The 26669-nt window shown below is 37.9% G+C and overlaps 1 protein-coding gene across 1 annotated transcript in view; it reads left to right on the forward strand.

The window, feature by feature from the left end:
* The window catches only part of GABRG3 (gamma-aminobutyric acid type A receptor subunit gamma3), an 812145-nt gene that overhangs the window by 5793 nt on the left and 779683 nt on the right, over nucleotides 1–26669 (forward strand). The window contains exon 2 of the mRNA XM_061159587.1: nucleotides 3426–3574. Coding sequence (XP_061015570.1) covers nucleotides 3426–3574 — 149 coding nt within the window. The remainder of the gene's footprint in view (nucleotides 1–3425; nucleotides 3575–26669) is intronic.

The following is a 26669-nucleotide window of genomic DNA, read 5'->3' on the forward strand; positions in this document are numbered from 1 at the left end:
CAGATATACAAACTGAATTTAGAAAAGGCAGAGGAACCAGAGATCAAATTGCGAACATCCATTGGATCATAAAAAAGCAAGAGAATTCCAGAAAAACATCTGCTTCATTGACTATGCTAAAGTCTTCTGACTGTGGGTCACAACAAACTATGGAAAATTCTTAAAGTGATGGGAATGCCATACCAGCTTACTTGTCTCCTGAGAAACCTGTATGCAGGTCAAGAAGCAACAATAAGAACCGGATATGGAAAAACGGACTGGTCAAAACTGGGAAGGAGTACATCAAGGCTGTACATTGTCACCCTGCTTATTTAACTTATATGCAGTGTGTGCGTGTGTGTGTGTGTGTTAGTTGCTCAGTTGTATCTGGCTCTTTGTGATCCCATGGACTGCAGCCCATCAGGCTCCTTTGTCCATAGAATTCTCCAGGCAAGAATATTGGAGTGGGTTGCCATTTCCTTCTCCAGTATGCAGAGTACATCATGTGAAACACCAAGCTGGATGAATCTCAAGCTGGAATCAAGATTGTTGGGAGAAATATCAGTAACCTCAGATATGCAGATGATACCACCCAAATGGCAGAAAGTGAAAAGGAACTAAAGAGCCTTTTGATGAAGGTGAAAGCAGAGAGTGTAAAAGCTGGCTTAAAAATCAGTGTGCAAAAAACAAGGATCATGGCATCCAGTCCCATCACTTCATGGCAAATAGATGGAAAGAAAAAGGAAACAGTGACAGATTTTATTTTCTTGGGCTCCAAAATCACTGCAGATGGTGACTGCAGCCATGAAATTAAAAACTGGTTGCTTTTTGGAAGAAAAGCAGTGACCAACCTAGACAGCATATTAAAAAGCAGAGATGTCACTTTGCCAACAAAGGTTCATGTAGTCAAAGATATGGTTTCTCCAGTAGTCATGTATGGATTGAAGGGCTGAACTATATAGAAGGCTGAGAGCTGAAGAACTGATGTTTTTGAACTGTGGTGCAGAAGACTCTTGAGAGTCCCTTGGACAGCAAGGAGCTCAAACCAGTCAATCCTAAAGGAAATCAACCCCGAATGTTCATTGGAGACTTTGGCCATCTGATGTGAAGAGCTGATTCTTTGGAAAAGACCCTGATGTTGGGAAAGATTGTGAGCAGTAGGAGAAGGGGGTGACAGTGTATTAGGTGGTTGGACGGAAGCATCAACTCAATAGACATGAGTTTGAACAAACTCCAGGACACAGTGAAGGACAGAGAAGCCTGGTGAGGTGCAGTCCATGGAGTCACAGATAGTTGGATTGGACACAACTGAGCGAGTAAACAATGACAAAAATTAACATAAAAACACATGTTCCAGAAGCCAACTCCCTTGTGAAGTTGTTGCCATTTTGGCTTCCATCTGGAAAGCTAAACAGAAATGAGCTTATACTTAATCAGGACAAATAAACCTCAATGCAATTTTCTATTTTCTATTTTGTTATCTTTTGTGAAGGAAGATGTGCTATTACGCAGCACACACTGACAAGCCATGAAAGAAGTTTTCCTGTTTTATTTGTGTGACAGGCTATTTTGCATTGGTAAATGGCAGGCCCCCTGGAAGTGCTACTTAGAAGACAAGACTCTCCTCTTTTCAGGCCCAAATTGCTATGCTGCTGAGATGGCCTCACTCACTAAAGAAACTACCTTGTCATTTTGAGACTTTTCCATTCAAGTACACCCGGGAGAGGTGGCTGTCAGGCTCAGCCCTGCTTGGGGCAGATTCTGATGCTCAGCATTCATTTGGATTCATCTATTAAAGGGCCAAATGCTACAGACACACTAGAAAGATTTTAATTTTTGTAATACCAGACCAGCTCACCTGCCTCCTGAGAAACCGGTACATAGGTCAAGAAGCAACAGTTAGAAAAGGACATGTAACAATGGACTGGTTCAAAATTGAGAAAGGAATGTGTCAAGGCTGTATATTGTCAACCTACTTATTTAACTTATATGCAGAGTACATCATGAGAAATGCCAAGCTGGATGAAGCATAAGCTGGAATCAAGATTGCCAGGAGAAATATCAGTCACCTCAGATATGCAGATGACACCACCCTTTTGGCAGAAAGAGAAGAGGAGCTAAAGAGCTTCTTGATGAAGGTGAAAGAGGTGAGTGAAAAAGCTGGCTTAAAACTCAACATTCAAAAAAACGAAGATCATGGCATCACTGCATGGCAAATAGATGAGCAGACAATGGAAACAGTGAGAGATTTTATTTTCCTCGGCTCTGAAGTCACCGCAGGTGGTAACTGTAGCCGTGAAATTGAAAGACACTTGCTCCTTGGAAGAAAAGCTGTGACAAACCTAGACAGCGTATAAAAAAGCAGAGACATTACTTTGCCAACAAAGGTCCACATCGTCAAGGCTATGGTTTTCCCAGTAGTCATGTATAGATGTGAGAGTTGGACCATAAAGAAGGCTGAGTGCCAAAGAATTGATGCTTTTGAACTGTGGTATTGGAGAAGACTTTTGAGATTCCCTTGGACTGCAAGGAGATCCAACCAGTTCATCCTAAAGGAGATCAATCCTTAATATGATGCTGAAGTTGAGGCCACCTGATGTGAAGAGCTGGCTCACTAGAAAAGACTCTGATGCTTGAAGATTGAAGGCAGGAGGAGAAGGGGAAGACAGAGGATAAGATGGTTGGAGGGCATCACTGACTCAATGGACATGAGTTTGAGGAAGCTCCAGGAGATGGTGAAGGACAGGAAGCCTGGCCTGCTACAGTCCATTGGGTCACAAAGAGTCGGACACGACTGAGTGGCTGAACAGTAACAACAAGCCTGCTCTGCGCGAGGTGAATCAGTTTGTGTGGTAGAGGTATGTGAAATCACCAGAGTGTACTTACTAACCAGTATCTCTTCCTTGGCACCCCACATGGGTGCCGGCCAAGCATATGGCCTCCTTATGTCCCTGTGTCTGCCTAGATCAAAGGTGCTCCATGAGAAGCACAGAGTCAGACTCAACTATTTTCAATGAGTGCATTCTGCAAAAGCTGTTCACCTTAAGCTAAAATGAGGTCTTGGCAACGAGAAGTTGAAGCTGTGAGTTGTTTTTGCCTTGACCTTCAGAAGATCTCAAGGTTGATACAAGGAAGCCTGACTCTCTGCTCATTGGCCTTCATGAATTGCATTACTTATTATGATGTCTGTGATTTAACATGGACTTGTAATTTTTTTATGACATTTAATGAAAGCATTATGTTACATTAATAGCACTGACATTTTTATTGGATTCTTTTTGTGTGTCTTGTTTTACTTGTAAGATTTTAGGGGTAGTTTTTTGAATGGGCTGAGTGTACTGGGAATTTTCTACCTATTTCAGTGGTGCTTGGGCAGGCCAAAGCTTAAGACATTTCCTGGCATCATTGCTACAACTTACATGTCACACTTTGTGCTGTAATTACAGGACCAGGAAGGTGGAAGAAGATGAATATGAAGATTCATCATCAAACCAGAAGTGGGTCTTGGCTCCGAAATCTCAAGACACAGATGTGACTCTTATTCTTAACAAGTTGCTAAGAGAATATGATAAGAAGCTGAGGCCAGATATTGGAAGTGAGTGTCGATGCTTGCTATTTTAGTAGGAAACACAGTGTGATATGCTTTTTAAGTTTTTATATTAATAATTATAAATTTGTAGGAAGTCGCAAAGGTAGTGCAGAGCATGCAGTTCACGGGCATCAGACTCAGAGCTGACTTTGGCAGAGTGTGTGTCCATGGCTCCACTGTCTTGTCACATGTGGTCTGTGTAATGACACTATAACTGAGATGCAGAACAGTCTCATCACCATGAAGTTTCCCTTCGTGCTATCGCTTCAGGGTCACATCTGTTTCACTCCTCCAAAACTTCTAATGTGTCAACCACTAATTTAGTCTTTTCTATAGTTTTGTCATTTTGAGAATAGTGCATACAGGCAGTCGTTTAGCACACGACCTTTTGAGATTGGCTTTTCTTTCCTCAGCAAAGTGATTTTGGGATCCATTCAAGTTGTTGAATGTATCAGTAGTTTCTTTTACTTATTGCTAAGTAATCTTTCATGCTATGGATGGACCATGGTTTGTTTAATGTTTATTGAGGAATATTTTGGTTATTCCCAGTTTTTTTCTATAGAAATAAAATGACTGTGTGCATTAGTAAGCACACAGTTTTTTTTTTTTCCCCTGATCTATGTATTACTTTTTCACTTCCAATGTATATTTTGAAATATAAACTCTATGAATTTTAATATAGTTGAACATAATGATCATTCCTTTATAATATTATCTGCACTGATAACATGAAAATATTTTCTTATGCTTCAGAAGCTTTGTTGTTAATTTTTTTAAATTTATTTATTTTATTTGGAGGCTTATTTCTTCACAATATTGTAGTGGTTTTGCCATACATTCACATGAATCAGCCATGGGTGTACATGTGTTCCCCATCCTGACCCACCCACCTCCCTCCCCATCCCATCCCTCTGGGTCATCCCAGTGCACCAGCCCTGAGCACCCTGTCTCATGCATCGAACCTGGACTGGTGATCTGTTTCACATATGATAATATACATGTTTCAATGCTATTCTCTCAAATCATTCCACCCTCACCTTCTACCACAGAGTTCAAAAGACTGTTCTATACATGTGTCTCTCTTTTGCTGTCTCACATATTGGGTTATCATTGCCATCTTTCTAAATTCCATATATATGCCTTAGTATACTATTTTGCTGTTTTTCTTTCTGGCTTCTTTCACTCTGTATAATAGGCTCCAGTTTCATCCACCTCATTAGAACTGATTCAAATGCATTCTTTTTAATGGCAGAGTAATATTCCATTGTGTATATGTACCACAGCTTCCTTATCCATTCGTCTGCTGATGGACACTAGGTTGCTTCCATGTCCTGGCTATTATAAACAGTGCTGCAATGAACACTGGGGTAAACATGTCTCTTTTAATTCTGGTTTCCTCGGTGTGTATGTAGCAGTGGGATTGCTGCATTGTATGGCAGTTCTATTTCCAGTTTTTTAAGGAATCTCCACATTGTTCTCCATAGTGGCTGTACTAGTTTGCATTCCCACCAATAGTGTAAGAGGGTTTCCTTTTCTCCACACCCTCTCCAGCATTTATTGCTTGTAGACTTTTGGATAGCAGCCATTCTGACCAGCGTGAGATGGTACCTCATTGTGGTTTTGATTTGCATTTCTCTGATAATGAGTGATGTTGATCATCTTTTCATGTGTTTGTTAGCCATCTGTATGTCTTCTTTGGAGAAATGTCTGTTTAGATCTTTGGCCTATTTTTTGATTGGGTTGTTTATTTTTCTGGAATTGAGCTGCAGGAGTTGCTTGTATATTTTGAGATTAATTCTTTGTCAGTTGCTTCATTTGCTATTATTTTCTCCCATTCTGAAGGCTGTCTTTTCACCTTGCTTATAGTTTCCTCTGTTGTGCAAAAGCTTTTAAGTTTAATTAGGTCCCATTTGTTTGTTTTTGCTTTTATTTCCATTACTCTGGGAGGTGGGTCATAGAGGATCCTGCTATGATTTATGTCAGAGAGTGTTTTGCCTATGTTTTCCTCTAGGAGTTTTATAGTTTCTGGTCTTATGTTTAGATCTTTAATCCATTTTGACTTTATTTTTGTGTATGGTTTTAGAAAGTGTTCTAGTTTCATTCTTTTACAAGTGGTTGACCAGTTTTCCCAGCACCACTTGTTAAAGAGATTGTCTTTTCTCCATTGCATATTCTTGCTTCCTTTGTCAATGATAAGGTGTCCATAGGTGCATGAATTTATCTCTGGGCTTTCTATTTTGTTCCACTGATCTATATTTCTGTCTTTGTGCCAGTACCATACTGTTTTGATGATTGTAGCTTTGTAGTATAGTCTGAAATCAGGCAGGTTGATTCCTCCAGTTCCATTGTTTTTTCTCAAGTTTGCTTTGGCTATTTGAGGTTTTTTGCATTTCCATAGAAATTGTGAAATTATTTGTTCTAGTTCTGTTAAAAATACCGTTGGTAACTTGATAGGGATTGCATTAAATCTATAGATTACTTTGGATAGTACACTCATTTTCACTGTATTGATTCTTCCAATCCATGAATATGGTATATTTCTCCATCTATTTGTGTCCTCTTTGATTTCTTTCATCAGTGTTTTATAGTTTTCTATGTATAGGTCTTTTATTTCTTTAGGTAGATATATTCCTAAGTATTTTATACTTTTTGTTGCAATGGTGAATGGAGTTGTTAATTTCTCTTTCTGTTTTCTCATTGTTAGTGTATAGGAATGCAAGGGATTACTGTGTGTTAATTTTATTTATTTATTTTTTTCATTTATTTTTGTTAGTTGGAGGCTAATTACTTTACAATATTGTAGTGGTTTTTGTCATACATTGACATGAATTAGCCATGGATTTACATGTATTCCCCATCCCAATCCCCCCTCCCTGTGTGTTAATTTTATATCCTGTAACTTTACTATATTCATTGATTAGCTCTAGTAATATTCTGGTGGAGTCTTTAGGGTTTTCTATGTAGAGGATCGTGTCATCTGCAAACACTGAGAGTTTTACTTCTTCTTTTCCAATCTGGATTCCTTTTATTTCTTTTTCTTCTCTGATTGCTGTGGCCAAAACTTCCAACACTATGTTGAATAGTAGTTGTGAGAATGGGCACCCTTGTGTTGTTCCTGACTTTAAGGGAAATGCTTTCAGTTTTTCACCATTGAGGATAATGTTTTCTATGGGTTTGTCATATATAGCTTTTTTTATGTTGAGGTATGTCCCTTCTATTCCTGGTATTTGTGTGGATGTAAGGTTTTATTCTCTGGTATAAATGCCCGGGAATATTATTGCCAGGTCCTGTGATATTGTTTTTCTTTTTTTTTTTAAGAAGCTGTCAAACTCTTTTCCAAAGTTTATATACCATTTTCTATCCCACCATCTAGGTGTGAGAGATCTAGTTTCTCTGTATCTTCACCAGCAGTTGGTACTGTCACAGTTTTTTGTTTTAGCTGCTCAACTATGTCTATGTCCAATAGGTTGATATCACCTTGTTGTCTTAATTTACATTTTCCTGATTAATGTTAGTGGTATTGAATTCTCTTTATGCGCTTATTTGCTAGTAGTATATCTTCTTCATCCAAATGTTTCCTCATATTAGTTGCTGCATTAAAAATTGGAGTATTTTGCTTTATTTATTTTTTCTCCTGCCTTGTTAAGAGTTCTTCCTATAGTCTAGATATGATTCCTTTGCCAGATGAAGTTTTCAGATTTTTTCCCCCTCTTTGTATGCTTTTCTTTTCATCCTTTTAGTAGGGTCTTTCAAAGAGGAAAAGTTTTTAATATTGAGGAAGTCGAATTTATTGATTTTCTTTTTACTTTTTATGAAATATACTTTTTGTGTGTGTGGCAAATATTTTTTTGATTTACTTTTAATTGTAGGATAATTGCTTTACAATATTGTGTTGGTTTCTGCCATACATCAGCATGAATCAGCCATAGGTGTACATATATGCCCTCCCTCTTGAACCTCCCTCCCACCTCCCACCCCATCCTGCACTCTAGGCTGTCAGAAATAGTGCTGCAATGAACATGGGGATATATATGTCTTTTTCAATTATGGTTTCCTCAGGGTACATGCCAAGTAGTGGGCTTTTTGGGTCATATGGTAGTTTTAATCCTAGTTTTTAAAGGAATTTCCATACTGTTCTCCATAGTAGCTACATCAATTTACATTCCTGCCAACAGCGGGAATGTATACTTTTAGAGTAATGTCTAAGAGCTCTTCGTAAATCCCTAGCTCCTAAAGATTTTTTCCTATTTTCTTATAAAAGTTTTAATATGTGTTTTACATTTAATTCATTTTCAGCTTTGAATTAATTATTATAGAAAATCTGTGTGTGTGTGTGAGGTTTATAGCTAAGTTTGTTTCTTTTCCTTTTGCTTATGAATATCTAGTTACTTTATTATCACTTGTTGAAAAAAACTATCCTTCCTCTTTGAATTTGTCAGAAGTCAGTTGGCTCAACTTCTGTGGGCTGTTTCTGGTCTCTAGTTTCTTCCATTTATCTGTGTGTCTATCATTGTGTCAACCTGCAGTCTTGATTATTGCAGCTATGTGTGATAAGTCTTGGAATTGGGTGGAATTAATTGAGTCACTTTATTTTTAAAAATTATTTTAGTACATATTTTCTATATTTTAGAGCTATCTTATCTATAAGTGCAAAAAAAAATATGTCATGCTATGCCTTTATATCAGTTTGGAAAGAATTGACATCTTTATTATGTTGAGTATTTTAATCCATAAACATGGTATATCTTTCCATTTATTTAGATCTTCTTTATTTTTTTACATTCCAGTGTTTTGCAGTGTTCTGAAAATATTTTGTTAGATTTTCACCTAAGTATTTCACAGTGTTGGAGTGCTTGTAAATGGTACTGTATTTTAATATTTATTTTTCCCTGTGTTCATTGATAGTATACAGAAATATGGTTACCTTATATAAGTTAATGTTGTGTCCTCTGACTTGCCAAACTCACTAATTTTAGGAAATTTTTTTGGTAGGTTCCTTGAGAATTTCTGTGTACATCTTCATGTCATCTGCAAATGAGACCTATTTCTTGCTTTCCAATCTCTATGCCTCTTATTACTGTTCTTCTTGCCTTATGCCACTGGCTAGCACTTCCAATGCTACAGGAATAGTGGTAGTGTGAATGGACATCTTGCTTTGTTCCAGATCTTAGAGGAAAAGTATTCAGTCTTCACTATTAAGTGTGATGTTAGCTAGATATATTTTATGTAACATTCTTCACTAAGTTGAGAAAGTTCCATCTATTTCTAATGTTCTGAAATAATTTTTTAAATCAGGAATGGGTGTTGAACTTTGCCAAATATATTTTCTGCATTAATTGATACACAATGTGCTTTTTTTTTTTTTAAGGCAGTTAATACAGCAAGTCCCCTACCTATGAACAAGTTCCATTCTGAGAGTGTGTTCATAAGCCCAAGTTGTTCATAAGTACATCTGTGTTAGCCTAGGTTCCCAACTAACACAATTGGCTATATAGTACTGAACTGCAATAGTTTATAATACTTTCATACAAATAGTACACAAAAAACAAACACACACACACAAATAAAACAATTTTAATCTTATAGTACAGTACCTTGAAAAGCACAGTAGTTCAGTACAACAGGTGGCATACAGGGCGTGACATCGAGTGAACAGGCAAGAAAGCATTACTGACTGGCAGAGAGTGAGAAGGGAGGAGATCGTAGAACTGAAAGAGCATTAGCAACAGAAGATGGAAGGCAGGCTGCAATTGCACATATGCCTAATGTTGATGGAATACACACTTGCATTTTTGAAAGTTCGCAATCTGAAGGTTTATAGGTAGGGCTCTTGCTTGCTCTATGGTGAATTACATGGTTTCAGATGTTGAACCAGCTTTGCATCCCTAGGATAAACCCCACCTAGTTATCATGTTTAATAATAAATCTTTTAAAAAAACTCTTTATATGTTGCTGTATTCTATTTGCTAGTCCTTTATAATCCCTTTAACATCAGTGGGACCTACAGTAATATTCCTTGCTTCATTGTTGCTTGGATTTATTTTGCTCTTCTTCTTTGAGGTAGCATTTAGAGTCTCAACTTGAGACTTCTAATGTGAGCATTTAGTGCCCTAAGTTGACTGCTCTGTACTATTTTAGCTGTATCTCACAGATTTTGATGTTTGTGTTTTCATTTTCGTTCAGTTCAATGTGTTTTTTACTACCCTTGAGATTTTTCCCCCTTTAATTCATGTATTATTTACAAGTGTATTTTTTATTTCCAAATGTCTAGAAGTTTTTTTTTTGTTGTTATCTATTACTAATTTCTAGCTTAATTCCATTGTGGTTACAGAACATACTCTTTATAAGTTCAAAAATTTTTACAACTTGTTACTATTTAATTTATGACCTGGGGTATGTTTTTTTTGTGACTGTTCCATGGGCACTTGTAAAGAATTGGTATTCTTCTGTTACTGGAAGACTTGAATCTTATTTAATGGTTTTGATGAGTTTTATGTCTTTGCCAATTTTCTGTCTAGGTTTTCTATCAATTTTTTTTTGATTTAACAATTGATAGATTAAAAAAGACCAAGACAAGAATAGTGTTCTTGGCCAGGAGAGAAATGCATGCCTGTTGATGGTGATGGTCAGAGATTGCTGAGGTTGTTGCAAACATATTTTTCGTAGAGTGCATCTGGACCATGGCCTGTTTCCGTCTTCTCCATGGAGCTCAGTTCTATTTAGAGCCCTGCAGCTTGCCAACCCTCACACCACCCTGGCTGCCCGTCCCTGCGTTTTTCCAGATCTGAGACTTACTCTCCAGTTTATCCGTATCAGGACATGGAATTACATCAGTCCCACCCAGTAAGCATAGAATTCCAAAGTCCTTATGTTGCAATGTGCAGGGGTCTTGGAGATGCATGTCCTGTGCAGTCCTGGAGCTGTCTTACTACCTCCCTGTGTCTCAGTTGCCTCTTCCATACAACGAAGCAGGGGAACAAAATACTCTTAAACTTCCTTCTTGTTTTAAGGTATTTATTTAGTGAGCAGTACATCAGATTACTATTGCATGGGTTCATAAATTCAATTGTCACCACAATTTTCCCGTCATAATTACATAAAAGGTGTACCCAGTATGGAAAGTGTGCAGCAATTATGCATTTGTATGGAAAGAGAAGACTGAGAAAATGTTACTAATTTCCTCATTAATTTTCAAACTGTGCTTGACCCTAGCACAAAGACTCACCCTTTGCCCTTCTGGGTGAGTTTAGTCCAATTGGTCCTTTGCTTATCTTGTGCTAGAACACAGCAAAGGGCCTTCCATACATGGTATTATTCAGTACCACATTCATCATCTGAAAGGGAAAATTGGACATGGGTAGAAAGTGGGTGAGTTTGGCATCCAACCCAGATCTCTCTGACTGTAGTTAGATCACTGCTGTATTTATAGAAAATGCAAGGCAAGCCCATTCAAAATTGGATTCCCCATTACACACTCATATGACAACACTTGGAATATACTAAGACTTTGTCATGTTCAGCAAGCAAGCAGAATTCACAATTAAAAGATTCATTTTTCCTTTATTATATAAGGAATCATGAATTTTCCAAATGAAACAGCATAATGAAAAGAACGGGTTTTTTCTTTTTTTAGAAGGCAGCTCTTCTAAAGCCTCATGTCATTTGGTCCTTGGAAGTCATCTTCGTATATGGGAAGAGCTCTGTGCTTTTTGCATGAAAGAGATTTAAAAAACAACTAAATATAAAACTCTATAGCAGATGCTCTCCTTTGGTTTCCTGACTTGAAAGTTCACCATGCACGCTGTCATGGCCCTAGGGCAGCAGAGTGACCTGAGGATCTCTGGGCTCCTTCGGACTCCTCCTCCTGCCTCACGTAAATGCTCAATAACGTCTGAGTGGCAGAATCCAGCCGCTCACTGATACTCGGTAACTGCCCAGGGACACAGTTCCCCTGTAACTCTAAAAGACAGTGAATTAGACACCATTTTAATTCATGGTATAGAAGGGCTTTGAGGGGTACTTTACTGCAAATATATGAATTTCTTTTCTCTTCACACTATTTTTTTTCACATGTACAATATTTTATTTGTTGTAGCTGTTGTGTCTCCTTATCAAGGTGCAGTTTAATCCGTGCAGTGTTGTGCATGGATTTATCAGTTGTTTGTTGTAATTACCAGTTTATTTGCTTCTCTTCCTTATCACTCCTGCCCGCATTTTCTGGGCATCCACTCTGCACGTAGCCCTGGCCTGTGGACAGGTGGGGAACTGCCCTGACACTGCCTTCACTCAAGTTCTTCTGAGTGGGAGGGGGAGAAGAAGCGGTTCTCAGGTAGCATCTAGGATTTGGTAATGTTGTTCCCACTTTGGAGTAAAGCAGGCCTGTTAAGGCTCTCCCTGGCTTAAGCTCCTTGAAAACGCCGCTTGTTTGTAGGATAAAGTCTAAGTGCCTTCAGATGATGGAGAGAGGTAAGCCTCTCTCTGGCCCTTGCCCCCACTTTGATGTGTCACACCCCCCATGGACACCTAGCCTCCTGTTTTCTTCATCTGCATTCTCGCTGCAGCCTGTGATCCCCTTGCTCCCTCTCCTGTTTCCTATGTGGGGCCCATTCCCGCCTCCCTTCCAGCCTTCGTGTTTTCATCCATGGCCTACGCCCCTCACCTCACTGCCAGGCTGGATCAAGTGTTTCTCCTTTGATTTCTTCTAGCATCAATTTTTCATCTTTTCCATGGGATTATTAAATTTTGAAGGACTGTCTTGAGGATGGCATAATGTGGTATAACCGTGAAACAGTTTCTATAACATCTTTGTGTGCTCTTCACTAGTCTGTAGCTGAGAACTGTCCCCTCGGACACGGTTCCTAATTCCTAACTTTAGATGCGTTGGTTTATGTTGCCATCTCCCAACATAGGTAGTCCAACTGCACCAACAAAGATATAGCATAGGAAAAAAATGGCTCAGCAGTAAATAGAATCACAGAGACTCATTTACTATAATTAGTTTTCATAATACAAATAAAATAGTTTTCATAATACATAATACAAATTGTGATCGTTGTGTTTTTAAAATACTGTTTTCCCAACTATTGTCTTTCCTCACTTCTCCAAATTATGGATGTATCTGTTTTAGTTCCACATCTTTAACTATCCATCACTCTAAGTAATACTTCAGCTGTGTCCTTTGCTAGTTCAGGGATACGCAGGGTGTCATTTATCTCGGCAACAAATCTTGTCATGCGGGCTCAATAAGGCTGGAGGAGGATAAACCTTTTAATAAGATAATTGTGAAAAAGAAGATTTAATGACCTGAGTAAAATTTTCCCCCTTCAGGGTTTCAAGAAATTTGAGGCACTCTCCTGAAAATAAATTTATTATAGTGTCTTGCCGCTCACACTGGTCATTGAACCCAGGGAGGATAAGGCGTGACCGAGGAAACTGAAAGAAGGCTCAAGGAGCTGTGGGGGCTGCAGACACGTTCATTCTCTCTGGGCAGCAGCAGCCAGGAGTCTCCAAAGACCACTTAAATACTAAGGCGGACAAAAGTGGCCCATGGCCAAGTGGGTGCATGGCACAGTGCTACCAAGGTCAGCAGTGTCGTTTACAAAACATAAGGCATGAGGCCGTGAGAGAGTGGGGCAGGAGAGCCTGGCTGAGGCATTGTTGTCAGTTAATTTCTCCACGTATAGAATACAAATTCCCTCCCTGTCCATGATCTGTCAGTCTACGCAAAATGCAGTCAGTGTTGGGGAAAATGAAATTGCCTTTGAAAGGTGAATGAACATGATGAAGACATGCACAGTGCATTGAGATGACCCACAGGCTTATTTAACTCAAGCAGAACATTTGAGAATTCTCCTCTTGGCTGTGTCCATAGCCAGAAGGATTTATTTTTGTCCCTCTTCTTCAGGTGTTTGCATCTCTGGATTTCTTTTCCAGGCTTTCCTAAAGCTTATTTTCTGAGTTTAATGAGAACTTCTAAATGTGGATCGAGGAGCATCTAGTGTGAGAGGAAGCTGATGGCATGGGTGAGGACGTGCCTCGTTGGGGGAAGACAGGCCCCCAGCTCCTCCTGGTCGAGGGTGCCCATGGGCCCACTGGAGTCAGAGCCAGAGAGGAGATGCCACTGGCCTTTCTTTCCTTCAGGCTTCTGGAGTGGCTGTGGCAGCCTGGCCCCGACTCGGGCACTGCTGTGACCCAGGCAGACCCCGTGGAGCCCTGCAGGAGGAGCTGCTGCCCTCGCTGGGGTCATGTTCTCAGTAATGTAGGAAGAAGGAAAATTACTAAATGATGGAAAAATGATCCCCCATGGGACAGGAGTTGGTTCTGTTGCAGAATATCTGTATTCAAAAACAAAAATAAATCATAAGTGGACTTAAAGTATAGTTTTTAAAGCAAGCCTTATCATGGTGCTCTTTAATCATCTTTCAGTGAAAAATTATGAGCATAACTGTGTTACTGTAGAACTATGAATTGAATACTGGAAGACCATTGATCACACACATGTGTGATATCTCTGAGAGAGGCCTGGCTCAGCCCACGGAATGCCAGAGGAAGTTCCCATCCCTTTCTCCCCTGGTTCCTGGGTTGTGTAAATGCGACAGCTCTTGCCAAGCCCTGCCAAGGCTTTAAGATTGGTCGCTGAATTTCAGAGAATTTTGAAATGTGTGAAGGACCGTACAAAAATTAAATATTTAGGTGTTATGATTTATGTAGGTTCCATAGAATTATCCCTCATTCTGATGGGTTTTATATTTTAAGAAAAAATGAGACATGAGGTTTTAATTCAGAGGAATGAAGTACGAAGGTTGACGGCAGGTGCTTGTATGTCAGAGGCAGAGGGAGTTGGAGGTGGGGTGGGGAGTATTTTGAGGTCCCTAAAGCACAGCACACTGGTAGGTCACCGTCTAACTGCCTCACCAGGGCACTGATTTTTGGACAACTGCTCTGACTAATTCAAGTCAAACTGTCTTTTTCCTTTCTCATGGCACAGCAGATGACTGTGTCAACTGAACGTTTAGGTTAGCCTGGGTATTCCTCACCTAAAAAAGCACGGCATACTCTACAGACGGGTGAGTTGTCATTTCCGAGCAATTACTGCATATCCAGAAAATAATTCGAGTGTATTCACTCCACTCTCAGAACAGATGTAGGAGGAGAGGAAACAGGCACTCTTAATTGCTGTGCTTGAAGCAAGAGCTATTACTGTAGCCTTAGCTAACTCTCTCTCACAGAGTTAATTCAAATGCATAAGGGAGGTGGAGAGCAAGGTTTCTGGAGAAATTATACCTGTCATCTCCTGGAGAGACTGCTTAGGCATAGGAGGGTGCTGAGTGAAGGACCATTACCTCAGCCCAACACACGCTGGCGGGTGACCCTTCTGTGTTTGTTCCTGCCTTTCACACACACACCTCACCCCCATGGCACGCTCACCTAAGGCTTCCTTCTGTGTAAGACAAGACCGTATGCATGCAGTTTGGTAAAGATGCATTTTACTAAGCTATTTTTTTTCTTATAGAGAACATATAATGAGGTTTCAGTGTATAAGTATTTCATTTTTTCTCATGTACAATTTGGTAAATAACTCAGGTCACGTGTGCCTAGGAATAACCTAATGATTGTGCTTGATTTGAATATGCAGTTCAGCTTATAGACTAACAAATGATTCATTTCTTACGTTGATTCATTACTACTGCCGGAGTTGAGTATTTTAGCTTCTTGTGGATGAGATGGTATTTGAGTGAGAAAAAATCTGAATTCAGTGGGTTCTTCTACCAGTTACCAGCAGATTCCTTGACCTCACTGATAGAGGTTTCCATCTCTAAATGGAGCAATTAAAATGACATCCGAGTCCTGTTGTAAGAGTTATAGCCTATAAGTCCTGGCCTGTAGAGGGAACAGAAAGTAGCTGGCGCCTCGTGTCCCAGACCTACACACTGTCACGACTGCAGGTCCAGCTTGGTTTGTGAGCTCCCCTGTCGTGACAGTCTGTCTTAGGCTGAGACTTCGGCTGAGTGTCAGCGTTGCCTCGTTCTGTAACTAATATCCCGATCCAGAAGGTCTCAGAGACATTCTTATGAAGTGTTACTGAGCGGTGCTGATGAGGTCATTAACCTGCTAATTCACATTTGAGGGACAAATGTGGATGCAAGAGTCACAGTTTTCAGGTTGATCCCCTTTACCTGTTTCAGTCTCTGCTTGCCCTGCCCCTTTCACTCTGGTAACCACTACTCTGGTTTCTGAATCCATGTATGTGTGTTTGTGTTGTTTTGTCTGATAATTTATTTTTTTCTTTTTTATTATGGTTTATTACTTGATATTGAATATAGTTCCCTATTGTATACAGCAGGACCTTGTTTATTTTATATACAGTACTCTTTATCTGCTAATCTCAAACTCCTAATTTACTCCTCTTCCACCCCCTTTTGCCTTTGGTGACAATAAGTTCGTTTTCTGTGTCTGTGAGTCTATTTATCTTTTGTAAATAAGTTCATTTGTATCATACTTTGGATTCCACATGTATGTGGTGTCCTGTGATGTTTGTCTTTCTGTCTGACTTATTTCGCTTAGTATGATAGTCTCCGGGTCCATCTGTGTTGTTGCAAATGGCATTATTGCATGATGTTTTATGGTTGAGTAATATTCTTTTGTATGTATGGACCACATATCTGCCCATTCATCTGGCAGTGCACATTAGGTGTTTCAGTGCCTTGGCTATTTGTGAATACTGCTGCTATGATCACTAGGTTGCAGGGATCTTTTCAAATTAGAGTTTTCGTCAGATATATGCCCAGAGTTAGGATTGCTGGATTTTATGGCAACTCTATTTTTTAGTTTTTTAAGGTTTCTCCATATTGTTTTTCATAGTGGCTGCACCAACTTACATTCTCAGCAACGGTGTCAGAGGCTTCCCGTTTCTCCACACTCTCCAGGATTTATTATTTGTAGACTTTTTGTTGATACATTCTGATAGATGTAAGGGGATACCTCATTGTAGTTTTGATTTGCATTTCTCTGATAATTAGCCATGTTGAGCATCTTTTCATGGGCCTGATGGTCATCTGTGTATCTTCTTTGGAGAAATATCTATTTAGATGTTCTGCCCATTTTTTCATTGTTTTTTCTTTATGTTATTGATTGTGTGAACTGTTTGTATATTTTAGAAATTAATCCTTTGTTGGTCACTGTGTTTGCAAATATATTTTCCCATTCTGGTTGCCGTATCATTTTTTTATAGTTTCCTTTGCTGTGTGAAGGATTAAAAGTTTTATCAGGACCCATTTGTTTCTTTTTGCTTTTATTTCATTGCCTTGAGAAGCTGACCTAAGAAATCATTGCTATGACTAATATCAGAGAATGTTCGGTGTATGTTCTCTTCTAGAAGTTTAATGATGTCATATCTTATATTTATATAAATTTTAAGCCATTTTGACTTTATTTTTGCATATGTATGAAGTGTCCTAACTTCACTGATTTATATGTGGCTTTCAAGCTTTCCCAACACCACTTACTGAAGAGACTGTCTTTTCTCCATTGTATATTCTTGCCTTCTCTGTCAAAGATTGACTGTAGGTGTGAATTTATTTCTGGTGTTCTAAAAATTGCAGTTATGAGTGAAATCATACAGCATTTGTCTTTCTGTCTGACTTGTTTCACTATGCAGAATACCCTCAAGGCCCATCCATGGTGTCACACACGGAAAGATTTCATCTGTTATTTTGGCTAGGCCCTGCACTTGTGGGATTTTAGTTCTCTGACCAGGGATTGAATTTGGGTCTGCAGCAGTAAGAGCACATTGTCCTAACCACTGGACTGCCAGAGAATTCCCAGACTTCACCTTTTTAAGGCTGAGTAGTATTCCGTTGTGTATATGTATATATGTATGTATCCATCTGTATACACATGCTTTATCTTCTTTATCCACCTATCTATTGATGAGCACTGAAGTTGTTTCCATATCTTGGCTACTGTAAATAATGCTGCAGTGAACATAGTGCATACATTTTTGAATGAGTGCTTTTTGTATTCTTTGGATATATACTTAAGAATGGGATATCTTAATCATATGGTAGTTCTATTCTTAATTTTTTGAGGAATTTCCATACTGTTTTCCATAGTGGCTACACCAGTTTACATCCCACACCAACACTTTTCTCCATATCCTTGCAAACATTTGTTATTTCTTGCCTAATGATAATGGTCAGTCTAACCATCTAACCAACATGAGGTGATATTTTCTTGTGGTTTTGATTTGTATTTCCCTATTAATCCATGATGTTTAAAATCATGTTGGCCATCTGTATGTCTTCTTTGGAAAAATGTTTATTCAGTTCTTCTGCTCATATTTTAATGAAGTTGTTTTTGAATTGTATGAGTTCTTTATATATTTTACATATTAACACCTTATTAGATAGATGATTTGGAAATATCTTCCAATTCACTTGTCTTTTTGTTTTGTTGATTATTCCCTGTGCTTTTTTAGTTTGATGTAGTTCCATTTGTTTATTTTTGCTTTTGTGTCCCTTGCCTGAGGAGGCATATCTTGAAAGATATTACTGAGAATGATGTCAAAGAGCATACCACCTACGCTTTCTTCTAGTTTTATTATTTCAGGTCTTCCTTTCAAGTCTTTAATTCCTTTTGAGTTGATGTCTGTGTATGGTGTGAGATAGTGGTCTCAGTCCATTTTTTTTTTGCATGTAGCTCTCTAGTTTTCTGAACACTATTTATTGAAGAGATTATCTTTCTCCATTGTATATTCTTTGCTACTTTGTTGTAAATTAATTGTCCATATATGCCTGGGTTGTTTCTGGGCTCTCAGTTCTGTTCTATAGATCTGTTTATCTGTTTTCCTGCCAATACCATGCTGCTCATATTATGATAACTTTGTAATATAGTTGGAAAACAGGGAGGTGATAGCTCCAACTATATTCTTTTTTCTCAGAATTGCTTTGGTTATTCAGAGTTTCTTGTATTTCCATGCAAATTTAGAATTATTTATTCGAACTTTGTGAAAAATGGCATTGATATTTTGCTAGGACTTGCATTAGGTCTGTAGATTACTTTAGATACATGGACAATTTTAGTTATGCTGATTCTTCGAATCCATGGGCATGAAATATCTCTCCATTTATTTGTGATGTTTCAATTTCATTAAACAGTGTCTTAGTTTTCAGTGTGTAGGTCTTTCACTTTCTTTGTTAAATTTCTTTGTATTTTATTCTGTCATGATTGTAAATGGTATTGTTTTCTTAATTTCTCCTTCTCATTGTTAGCATATAGGAATAAGACAGATTTTTATATGTTGATCTTGTGCCCTGCAACTTTACTGTATTTATTATCTCAGTTTTTTGGTGGAGTCTTTGAGATTTCCTATGTATAAACTCATGTCATCTACAAATAGTGTTTTACTATTCCTTTAGAATGTTTTTTATTTTTTTTTAAATTTATTTATTTTTATTTATTTATTTTACTTTACAATATTGTTTTGGTTTTGCCATACATTGACATGAATCCGCCAGGGGTGTACATGTCTTCCCCATCCTGAACCCCCCTCCCACCTCCCTCCCCATCCCATCCTTCTGGGTCATCCCAGTGCACCAGCCCCGCCTTTTTTTCTTTTTCTTGCCTAATTTTTCTGACTGACTTACTATATTATGTTGAGTAAAAGTAGCAAGAATGGACATCCTTGTCCTTTTTCTGATTTTAGAGGGATAGCTCTCAGTTTTTCACCATTGAGTGTGGTGTTAGCTGTGGTTTGTCATTGTATGGCTTTTACTATGTTGAAGCTCATTCATTTTATACCCGTTTTATTGAGGATTTTTACCATAAATGGATGTTGAATTTTGCCAGACACTTTTCCTGCATCTATTGAGATGATCATCACATTTTTAGCCTTCATTTTTTTTTCTTGTGGTGTATCACACTAATATATGGATGTTGAACCATCTTTGCATTCCTGAAATAAATTTCACCTCATCATAGTGTATGATCATTTTACTGGATTGTTGTATTCTGTCTGTTAATATTCTATTGAGGATTTTTGCATCTATGTTCATCAGAGATACTGGCTTGTAATTTCCTTTTTTAGTTGTTGTCTGTGTCTGGTTTTGGTATCAGGGTAACATTGGCTTTGTAAAATGAGTTAGCATGTATTCCCTGTTCTTCAGTTTGGGGGAAGAATTTGAGAACAATAGGTATTAAATCTTCCTTGAATGTTTTTTAGAATTCACCTGTGGATCTTATGGTCCTGGACTTTTGTTTTTGGAGGAGGTTTTTGATGACTGTTTCAGTCTCTTTGCTAGTGATCGGACTATTCAGATTTTCGATTTCTTCATGATTCAGTCTTAGAAGGTTGTGTGATTCTAAGAATTTGTGCATTTCTCCTAGCTTGTTTAATTTATTGGCATGTAGCTGTTCATAATATTATTTTATATTTCTCTGTATTTCTGTGATATCTGTTATTTCTCTTCTTTCATTTCTGGTTTTATTTATTAAAGCCTTGCCTCCTTTTTTGTTAGTGAGTCTAGCTAAAGGTTTGTCAGTTTTGTTTACCATTTCAAAGAATCAGCTCTTAGTTTCATGAAGTAAAAGTAAAGTGAAGTCGCTCAGTCGTGTCTGACTCTTAGTGACCCCATGCACTGCAGCCTACCAGGCTCCTCTGTCCATGGGATTTTCCAGGCAAGAGTACTGGAGTGGGTTGCCAAAGATATTGTCTATTTCCTTTTTAGATTGTGTTTCATTTATTTCTGCTCTGATCTTTATTATATTCTTCCTTCTGCTCACTCTAGGCTTCATTCATTCTTATTTTTCTAGCTCCTTTAGGTGAAAGGGTTTATTTGTTTATTTGAGGTTTTTCTTATTACTTGAGATAGGTCTGTACTGCTATAAACCTGACTCTTAATACTTTTTTGTTGCATCCTGTAAACAGGTTCATAGCATTACAGGCTTACATCAAGAAACAAGAAAAAAGCCAAATAAATAACCTAACTCTACACCTAAAGCAATTAGAGAAGGAAGAAATGAAGAATCCCAGGGTTAGCAGAAGGAAAGAAATCTTAAAAATCAGGGCAGAAATAAATGCAAAAGAAACTAAAGAGACCATAGCAAAAATCAACAAAGCTAAAAGCTGTTTTTTTGAAAAAATAAACAAAATTGACAAACCATTAGCAAGACTCATTAAGAAACAAAGAGAGAAGAACCAAATTAACAAAATTAGAAATGAAAATGGAGAGATCACAACAGACAACACTGAAATACAAAGGATCATAAGAGACTACTACCAGCAGCTCTATGCCAATAAAATGGACAACTTGGATGAAATGGACAAATTCTTAGAAAAGTATAACTTTCCAAAACTGAACCAGGAAGAAAGAGAAGATCTTAACAGACCCATCACAAGCAAGGAAATCGAAACTGTAATCAAAAATCTTCCAGCAAACAAAAGCCCAGGACCAGATGGCTTCACAGCTGAATTCTACCAAAAATTTAGAGAAGAGCTAACACCTATCTTACTCAAACTCTTCCAGAAAATTGCAGATGAAAGTAAGCTTCCAAACTCATTCTATGAAGCCACCATCACCCTAATTCCAAAACCAGACAAAGATGCCACAAAAAAAGAAAACTACAGGCCAATATTACTGATGAACATAGATGCAAAAATCCTTAACAAAATTCTAGCAAACAGAATCCAACAACATATTAAAAAAATCATACACCACGACCAAGTGGGCTTTATCCCAGGAATGCAAGGATTCTTTAATATCTGCAAATCAATCAATGTAATACACCACATTAACAAATTGAAAGATAAAAACCATATGATTATCTCAATAGATGCAGAGAAAGCCTTTGACAAAATTCAACACTCATTTATGATTAAAACTCTCCAAAAAGCAGGAATGGAGGGAACATACCTCAACATAATAAAAGCTATATATGACAAACCCATAGCAAGCATCACCCTCAATGGTGAAAAATTAAAAGCATTTCCCCTGAAATCAGGAACAAGACAAGGGTGCCCACTCTCACCACTACTATTCAACATAGTGTTGGAAGTTTTGGCCACAGCAATCAGAGCAGAAAAAGAAGTAAAAGGAATCCAGATAGGAAAAGAAGAAGTGAAACTCTCACTGTTTGCAGATGACATGATCCTCTACATAGAAAACCCTAAAGACTCTACCAGAAAATTACTAGAGCTAATCAATGAATATAGTAAAGTTGCAGGATATAAAATTAACACACAGAAATCCCTTGCATTCCTATATACTAACAATGAAAAAACAGACAGAGAAATTAAGGAAACAATACCATTCACCATTGCAACAAAAAGAATAAAATACTTAGGAGTATATCTACCTAAAGAAACAAAAGACCTATACATAGAAAACTATAAAACACTGATGAAAGAAATCAAAGAGGACACAAATAGATGGAGAAACATACCATGTTCATGGATTGGAAGAATCAATATTGTCAAAATGGCTATTCTACCCAAAGCAATCTATAGATTCAATGCAATCCCTATCAAGCTACCAACGGTATTTTTCACAGAACTAGACCAAAGAATTTCACAATTTGTATGGAAATACAAAAAACCTCGAATAGCCAAAGTAATCTTGAGAAAGAAGAATGGAACTGGAGGAATCAACCTGCCTGACTTCAGACTCTACTACAAAGCCACAGTCATCAAGACAGTATGGTACTGGCACAAAGACAGAAATATAGACCAATGGAACAGAATAGAAAGCCCAGAGATAAATCCACGAACCTATGGACACCTTATCTTTGACAAAGGAGGCAAGGATATACAATGGAAAAAAGACAACCTCTTTAACAAGTGGTGCTGGGAAAACTGGTCAACCACTTGTAAAAGAATGAAACTAGAACACTTTCTAACACCATACACAAAAATAAACTCAAAATGGATTAAAGATCTACATGTAAGACCAGAAACTATAAAACTCCTAGAGGAGAACATAGGCAAAACCCTCTCCGACATAAATCACAGCAAGATCCTCTATGACCCACCTCCCAGAATATTGGAAATAAAAGCAAAACTAAACAAATGGGACCTAATGAAACTTAAAAGCTTTTGCACTACAAAGGAAACTATAAGTAAGGTGAAAAGACAGCCCTCAGATGGGGAGAAAATAATAGCAAATGAAGAAACAGACAAAGGATTAATCTCAAAAATATACAAGCAACTCCTGCAGCTCAATTCCAGAAAAATAAATGACCCAATCAAAAAATGGGCCAAAGAACTAAACAGACATTTCTCCAAAGAAGACATACAGATGGCTAACAAACACATGAAAAGATGCTCAACATCACTCATTATTAGAGAAATGCAAATCAAAACCACAATGAGGTACCATTACAGGCCAGTCAGGATGGCTGCTATCCAAAAGTCTACAAGCAATAAATGCTGGAGAGGGTGTGGAGAAAAGGGAACCCTCTTACACTGTTGGTGGGAATGCAAACTAGTACAGCCACTATGGAAAACAGTGTGGAGATTCCTTAAAAAACTGGAAATAGAACTGCCATATGACCCAGCAATCCCACTTCTGGGCATACACACTGAGGAAACCAGATCTGAAAGAGACACGTGCACCCCAATGTTCATCGCAGCACTGTTTATAATAGCCAGGACATGGAAGCAACCTAGATGCCCATCAGCAGATGAATGGATAAGGAAGCTGTGGTACATATACACCATGGAATATTACTCAGCCATTAAAAAGAACTCATTTGAATCAGTCCTAATGAGATGGATGAAACTGGAGCCCCTTATACAGAGTGAAGTAAGCCAGAAAGATAAAGAACATTACAGCATACTAACACATATATATGGAATTTAGAAAGATGGTAACGATAACCCTATATGCAAAACAGAAAAAGAGACACAGAAATACAGAACAGACTTTTGAACTCTGTGGGAGAATGTGAGGGTGGGATATTTCAAAAGAACAGCATGTATACTATCTATGGTGAAACAGATCACCAGCCCAGGTGGGACGCATGAGACAAGTGCTCGGGCCTGGTGCACTGGGAAGACCCAGAGGAATCGGGTGGAGAGGGAGGTGGGAGGGGGGATTGGGGTGGGGAATACATGTAAATCTATGGCTGATTCAAGTCAATGTATGACAAAACCCACTGAAATGTTGTGAAGTAATTAACCTCCAACTAATAAAAAAAAAAAAAAAAAAACATGTTGTGTTTTTCATTTTCCTTTGTCTTCAAGTATTTTAAATTTCCCCTTTGATTTCTTCATTGATCCAGTAGTTGTTCAGTAGTATGTTGTTCATTCTCCACATATTTGTGACTTTTCCAGCTTTCTTCTTATGATTGATTTCTAGTTTTATATCATTGTGATTAGAAAGATGTTTGAAATAATTTTATTCTTCTTAAATTTATTGAGACTTGTTTGATGTCTTAACATATTCACTTATGAGGAAGTTCCATGTGAACTTGAGAAGAATGTGTATTCTTTTGCTTGAATGTTTTGTACACATCTATCAAATTCATCTGGCATAATGTTTCATGTCAGGCCACTGCTTCCTTGTTGATTTTCTGTCTGGATGATCTATCCATTGGTGGGGTGTTAAAGTTATGTTGCTGTCAACTTTCCCCTTTGTGTCTGTTAGTAACTGCTTTATATATTTTGGTGCTCTTATGTTAGTTGCATTTATATTAACAGCTATTAAGTTTTCTTTATGAATTGTTCTTTTTATAATTATATACTGTACATCTTTGTCTCTTGTTACATTTTTGGCTTGATATCTATTTTGTCTGATTTGAGTATGGCTACCCTGCTTGCTTTTGGCTGCAGTTTACTTGGAGTATCATTTTACATGCCTTTACTTTGAGCCTGCTATATAAGGGATCTCCTAAGACACAGGCTTGTTGGGGTGGGAGATGGGGGATGGAAGGAGCTGGGTCTAACTTCCCTCTGCCATGTCTGGTGGTGTCAGGTTTGTGGGTGCCCCCATTGCACTGGTGTGTCCTGGTGTGTTTGCAGAGGTACCTTTGTTGAATTGTGAGTGTCTTATTGGTTGTAGATTGAAGAAGAGAGACAAAAAGAGGACATCTCATTATGTATACCATGATGCTGGTGTAACTCCCTATTTCCTCTATCTTTAGTTTCTTAAAACAGAAGTTGACATCATTGCTTTGATATCCTCTTTCCAATTTCAGTGATATCTTCTTTCCAACACTAAAACACTATACTGTTTACTATAAATTTCCTCCTAATTATTACTATAGCAACATTTCAGTAATTTCAATATTTTTATTTCACTTTCATTCAGTAAAAAAAAAAAATATTAATTCCCATTTTGATTTTTCCTTTGGAAAATGGTGAAGGAAAGGGAAGCCTGGCATGCTGCAGTCCATGGAGTCGCAAAGAGTTGGACATGACTGAGTAACTGAACAACAATAACAGTGTTTTTCCTTTGATTCATATGTGGTGTTCATTTAGATGTGTAGTATTCATTTTTCAAACACTTTAGATTATTCCAGATACCTTTAAGATGTTGATTTATAATTTATTATCATTGTGGTCACTGAACATACTTTGTATAACTTGAATTCATTTAAATTTGAGACTTGTTTTATAGCTCAGTGTATGATCTATATTGATGTACACTTGGAAAGAATGTATATTCTGCTGTTGTCAGATGGAGTGTTCTTTAATTCAGTTAAGTGAATGAAGTTGGTTGATACTTTTGTAAAATCCTGCTTGCTGATTTTTCAAAACTATTTTTTAATCAAATACTAAGATCCAGTGCAGTCAAATAAATAAACATTAAAAAAAAAAAATACTGAGAGTAGATGATCAAAGTCTCTGGCAGTAACTATGGATCTGTTGATTTTGTTTTTTTAGTTCTGGAAGTGTCTGAATCATTCATTTTGAAATACTGTTATTAGGGGTAAGAGCATTTAGGATATTTGTGTCTTCTTGATAAATTTACCAGTTTATCTTTTTTTTAATTAAAAAATTTTAAATTTCTTTATTTTAATTGGGATTTAGTTACTATACAATTTAGAAGATGAGTATCTTTATATTTGGCAATATTGTTTGCTGTGAAATCTACTTTGATATTAAAGTAGACATTCAGCTCTCTTTTGAGTAGTGTTAGCATGGCATATGTCTTTCTGTCATTTTACTTTTAACCTGTATTTGTCATTGGGTTAAAAGTGTGCTTCTTGTAGGCACCATGTAGATGGGTCTTGCTTTTTTAATCCAGTCTAACAATATTTCATTTTTATTAAACTTCTAATTTTACACTGGAGTATCGCTGATTATGGCTGATTAACAATGCTGTGGTAGTTTCAGAGCAACTCAGCCAACATTTAAATGCATCCCTTCTCCCCAAACTCCCCTCACATCCAGTGTCACGTAACAGTGAACACAGTTGCCTGTGCTCTACAATAGGCACTTGTTGATAATCTGTTTTAGATATAGTAATGTATACATGTCAATCGCAAGCTCCCTATGTATCTCTTCCCCCCTGGTAACCATAAGTTCATTCTCTAAGTCTGTTTCTGCTTTGTAAATAAGTTCATTTGTATTATTTCTTTTTGAAAGTGAAAGTCACTCAGTTGTGTCCAACCCTTTGTGACCCCATGGACTTTGTGACCCCATGACCCCATGGAATTCTCCAGACCAGAATACTGGAGTGGGTAGCCTTTCCCTTCTCTAGGGGATCTTTCCAACTCAGGGATTGAACCCAGATCTCCCGCATTGCAGACATATTCTTTACCAGCTGATGCATTGCAGGCAGATTCTTTACCAGCTGAGCCACCAGGGAAGCCCAAGGATACTGGAGTGGGTAGCCTATCCCTTCTCCAGGGGACCTTCCCGATCCAGGAATTGAACTGGGGTCTCCTGCATTGCCAATGGATTCTTTACCAACTAGTTATGAGGGAAGCCCTATTTCTTTTTAGATTCCCTATATAAGGAATATCATATGATATTTTTCTTTCTCCGACTTCACTCAGTATGACAGTCTCTAGGTCCATCCATGTTGCTGCAAATGGCATTATTTCATTCTTTTTATGGCTGAGTAATACCCCATCATATATATGTACCATATCTTCTTTATCC

This window comes from Dama dama, chromosome 13 (genome assembly GCF_033118175.1).
Source record: "Dama dama isolate Ldn47 chromosome 13, ASM3311817v1, whole genome shotgun sequence".
In the NCBI taxonomy this organism is placed as follows: Eukaryota; Metazoa; Chordata; class Mammalia; order Artiodactyla; family Cervidae; genus Dama; species Dama dama.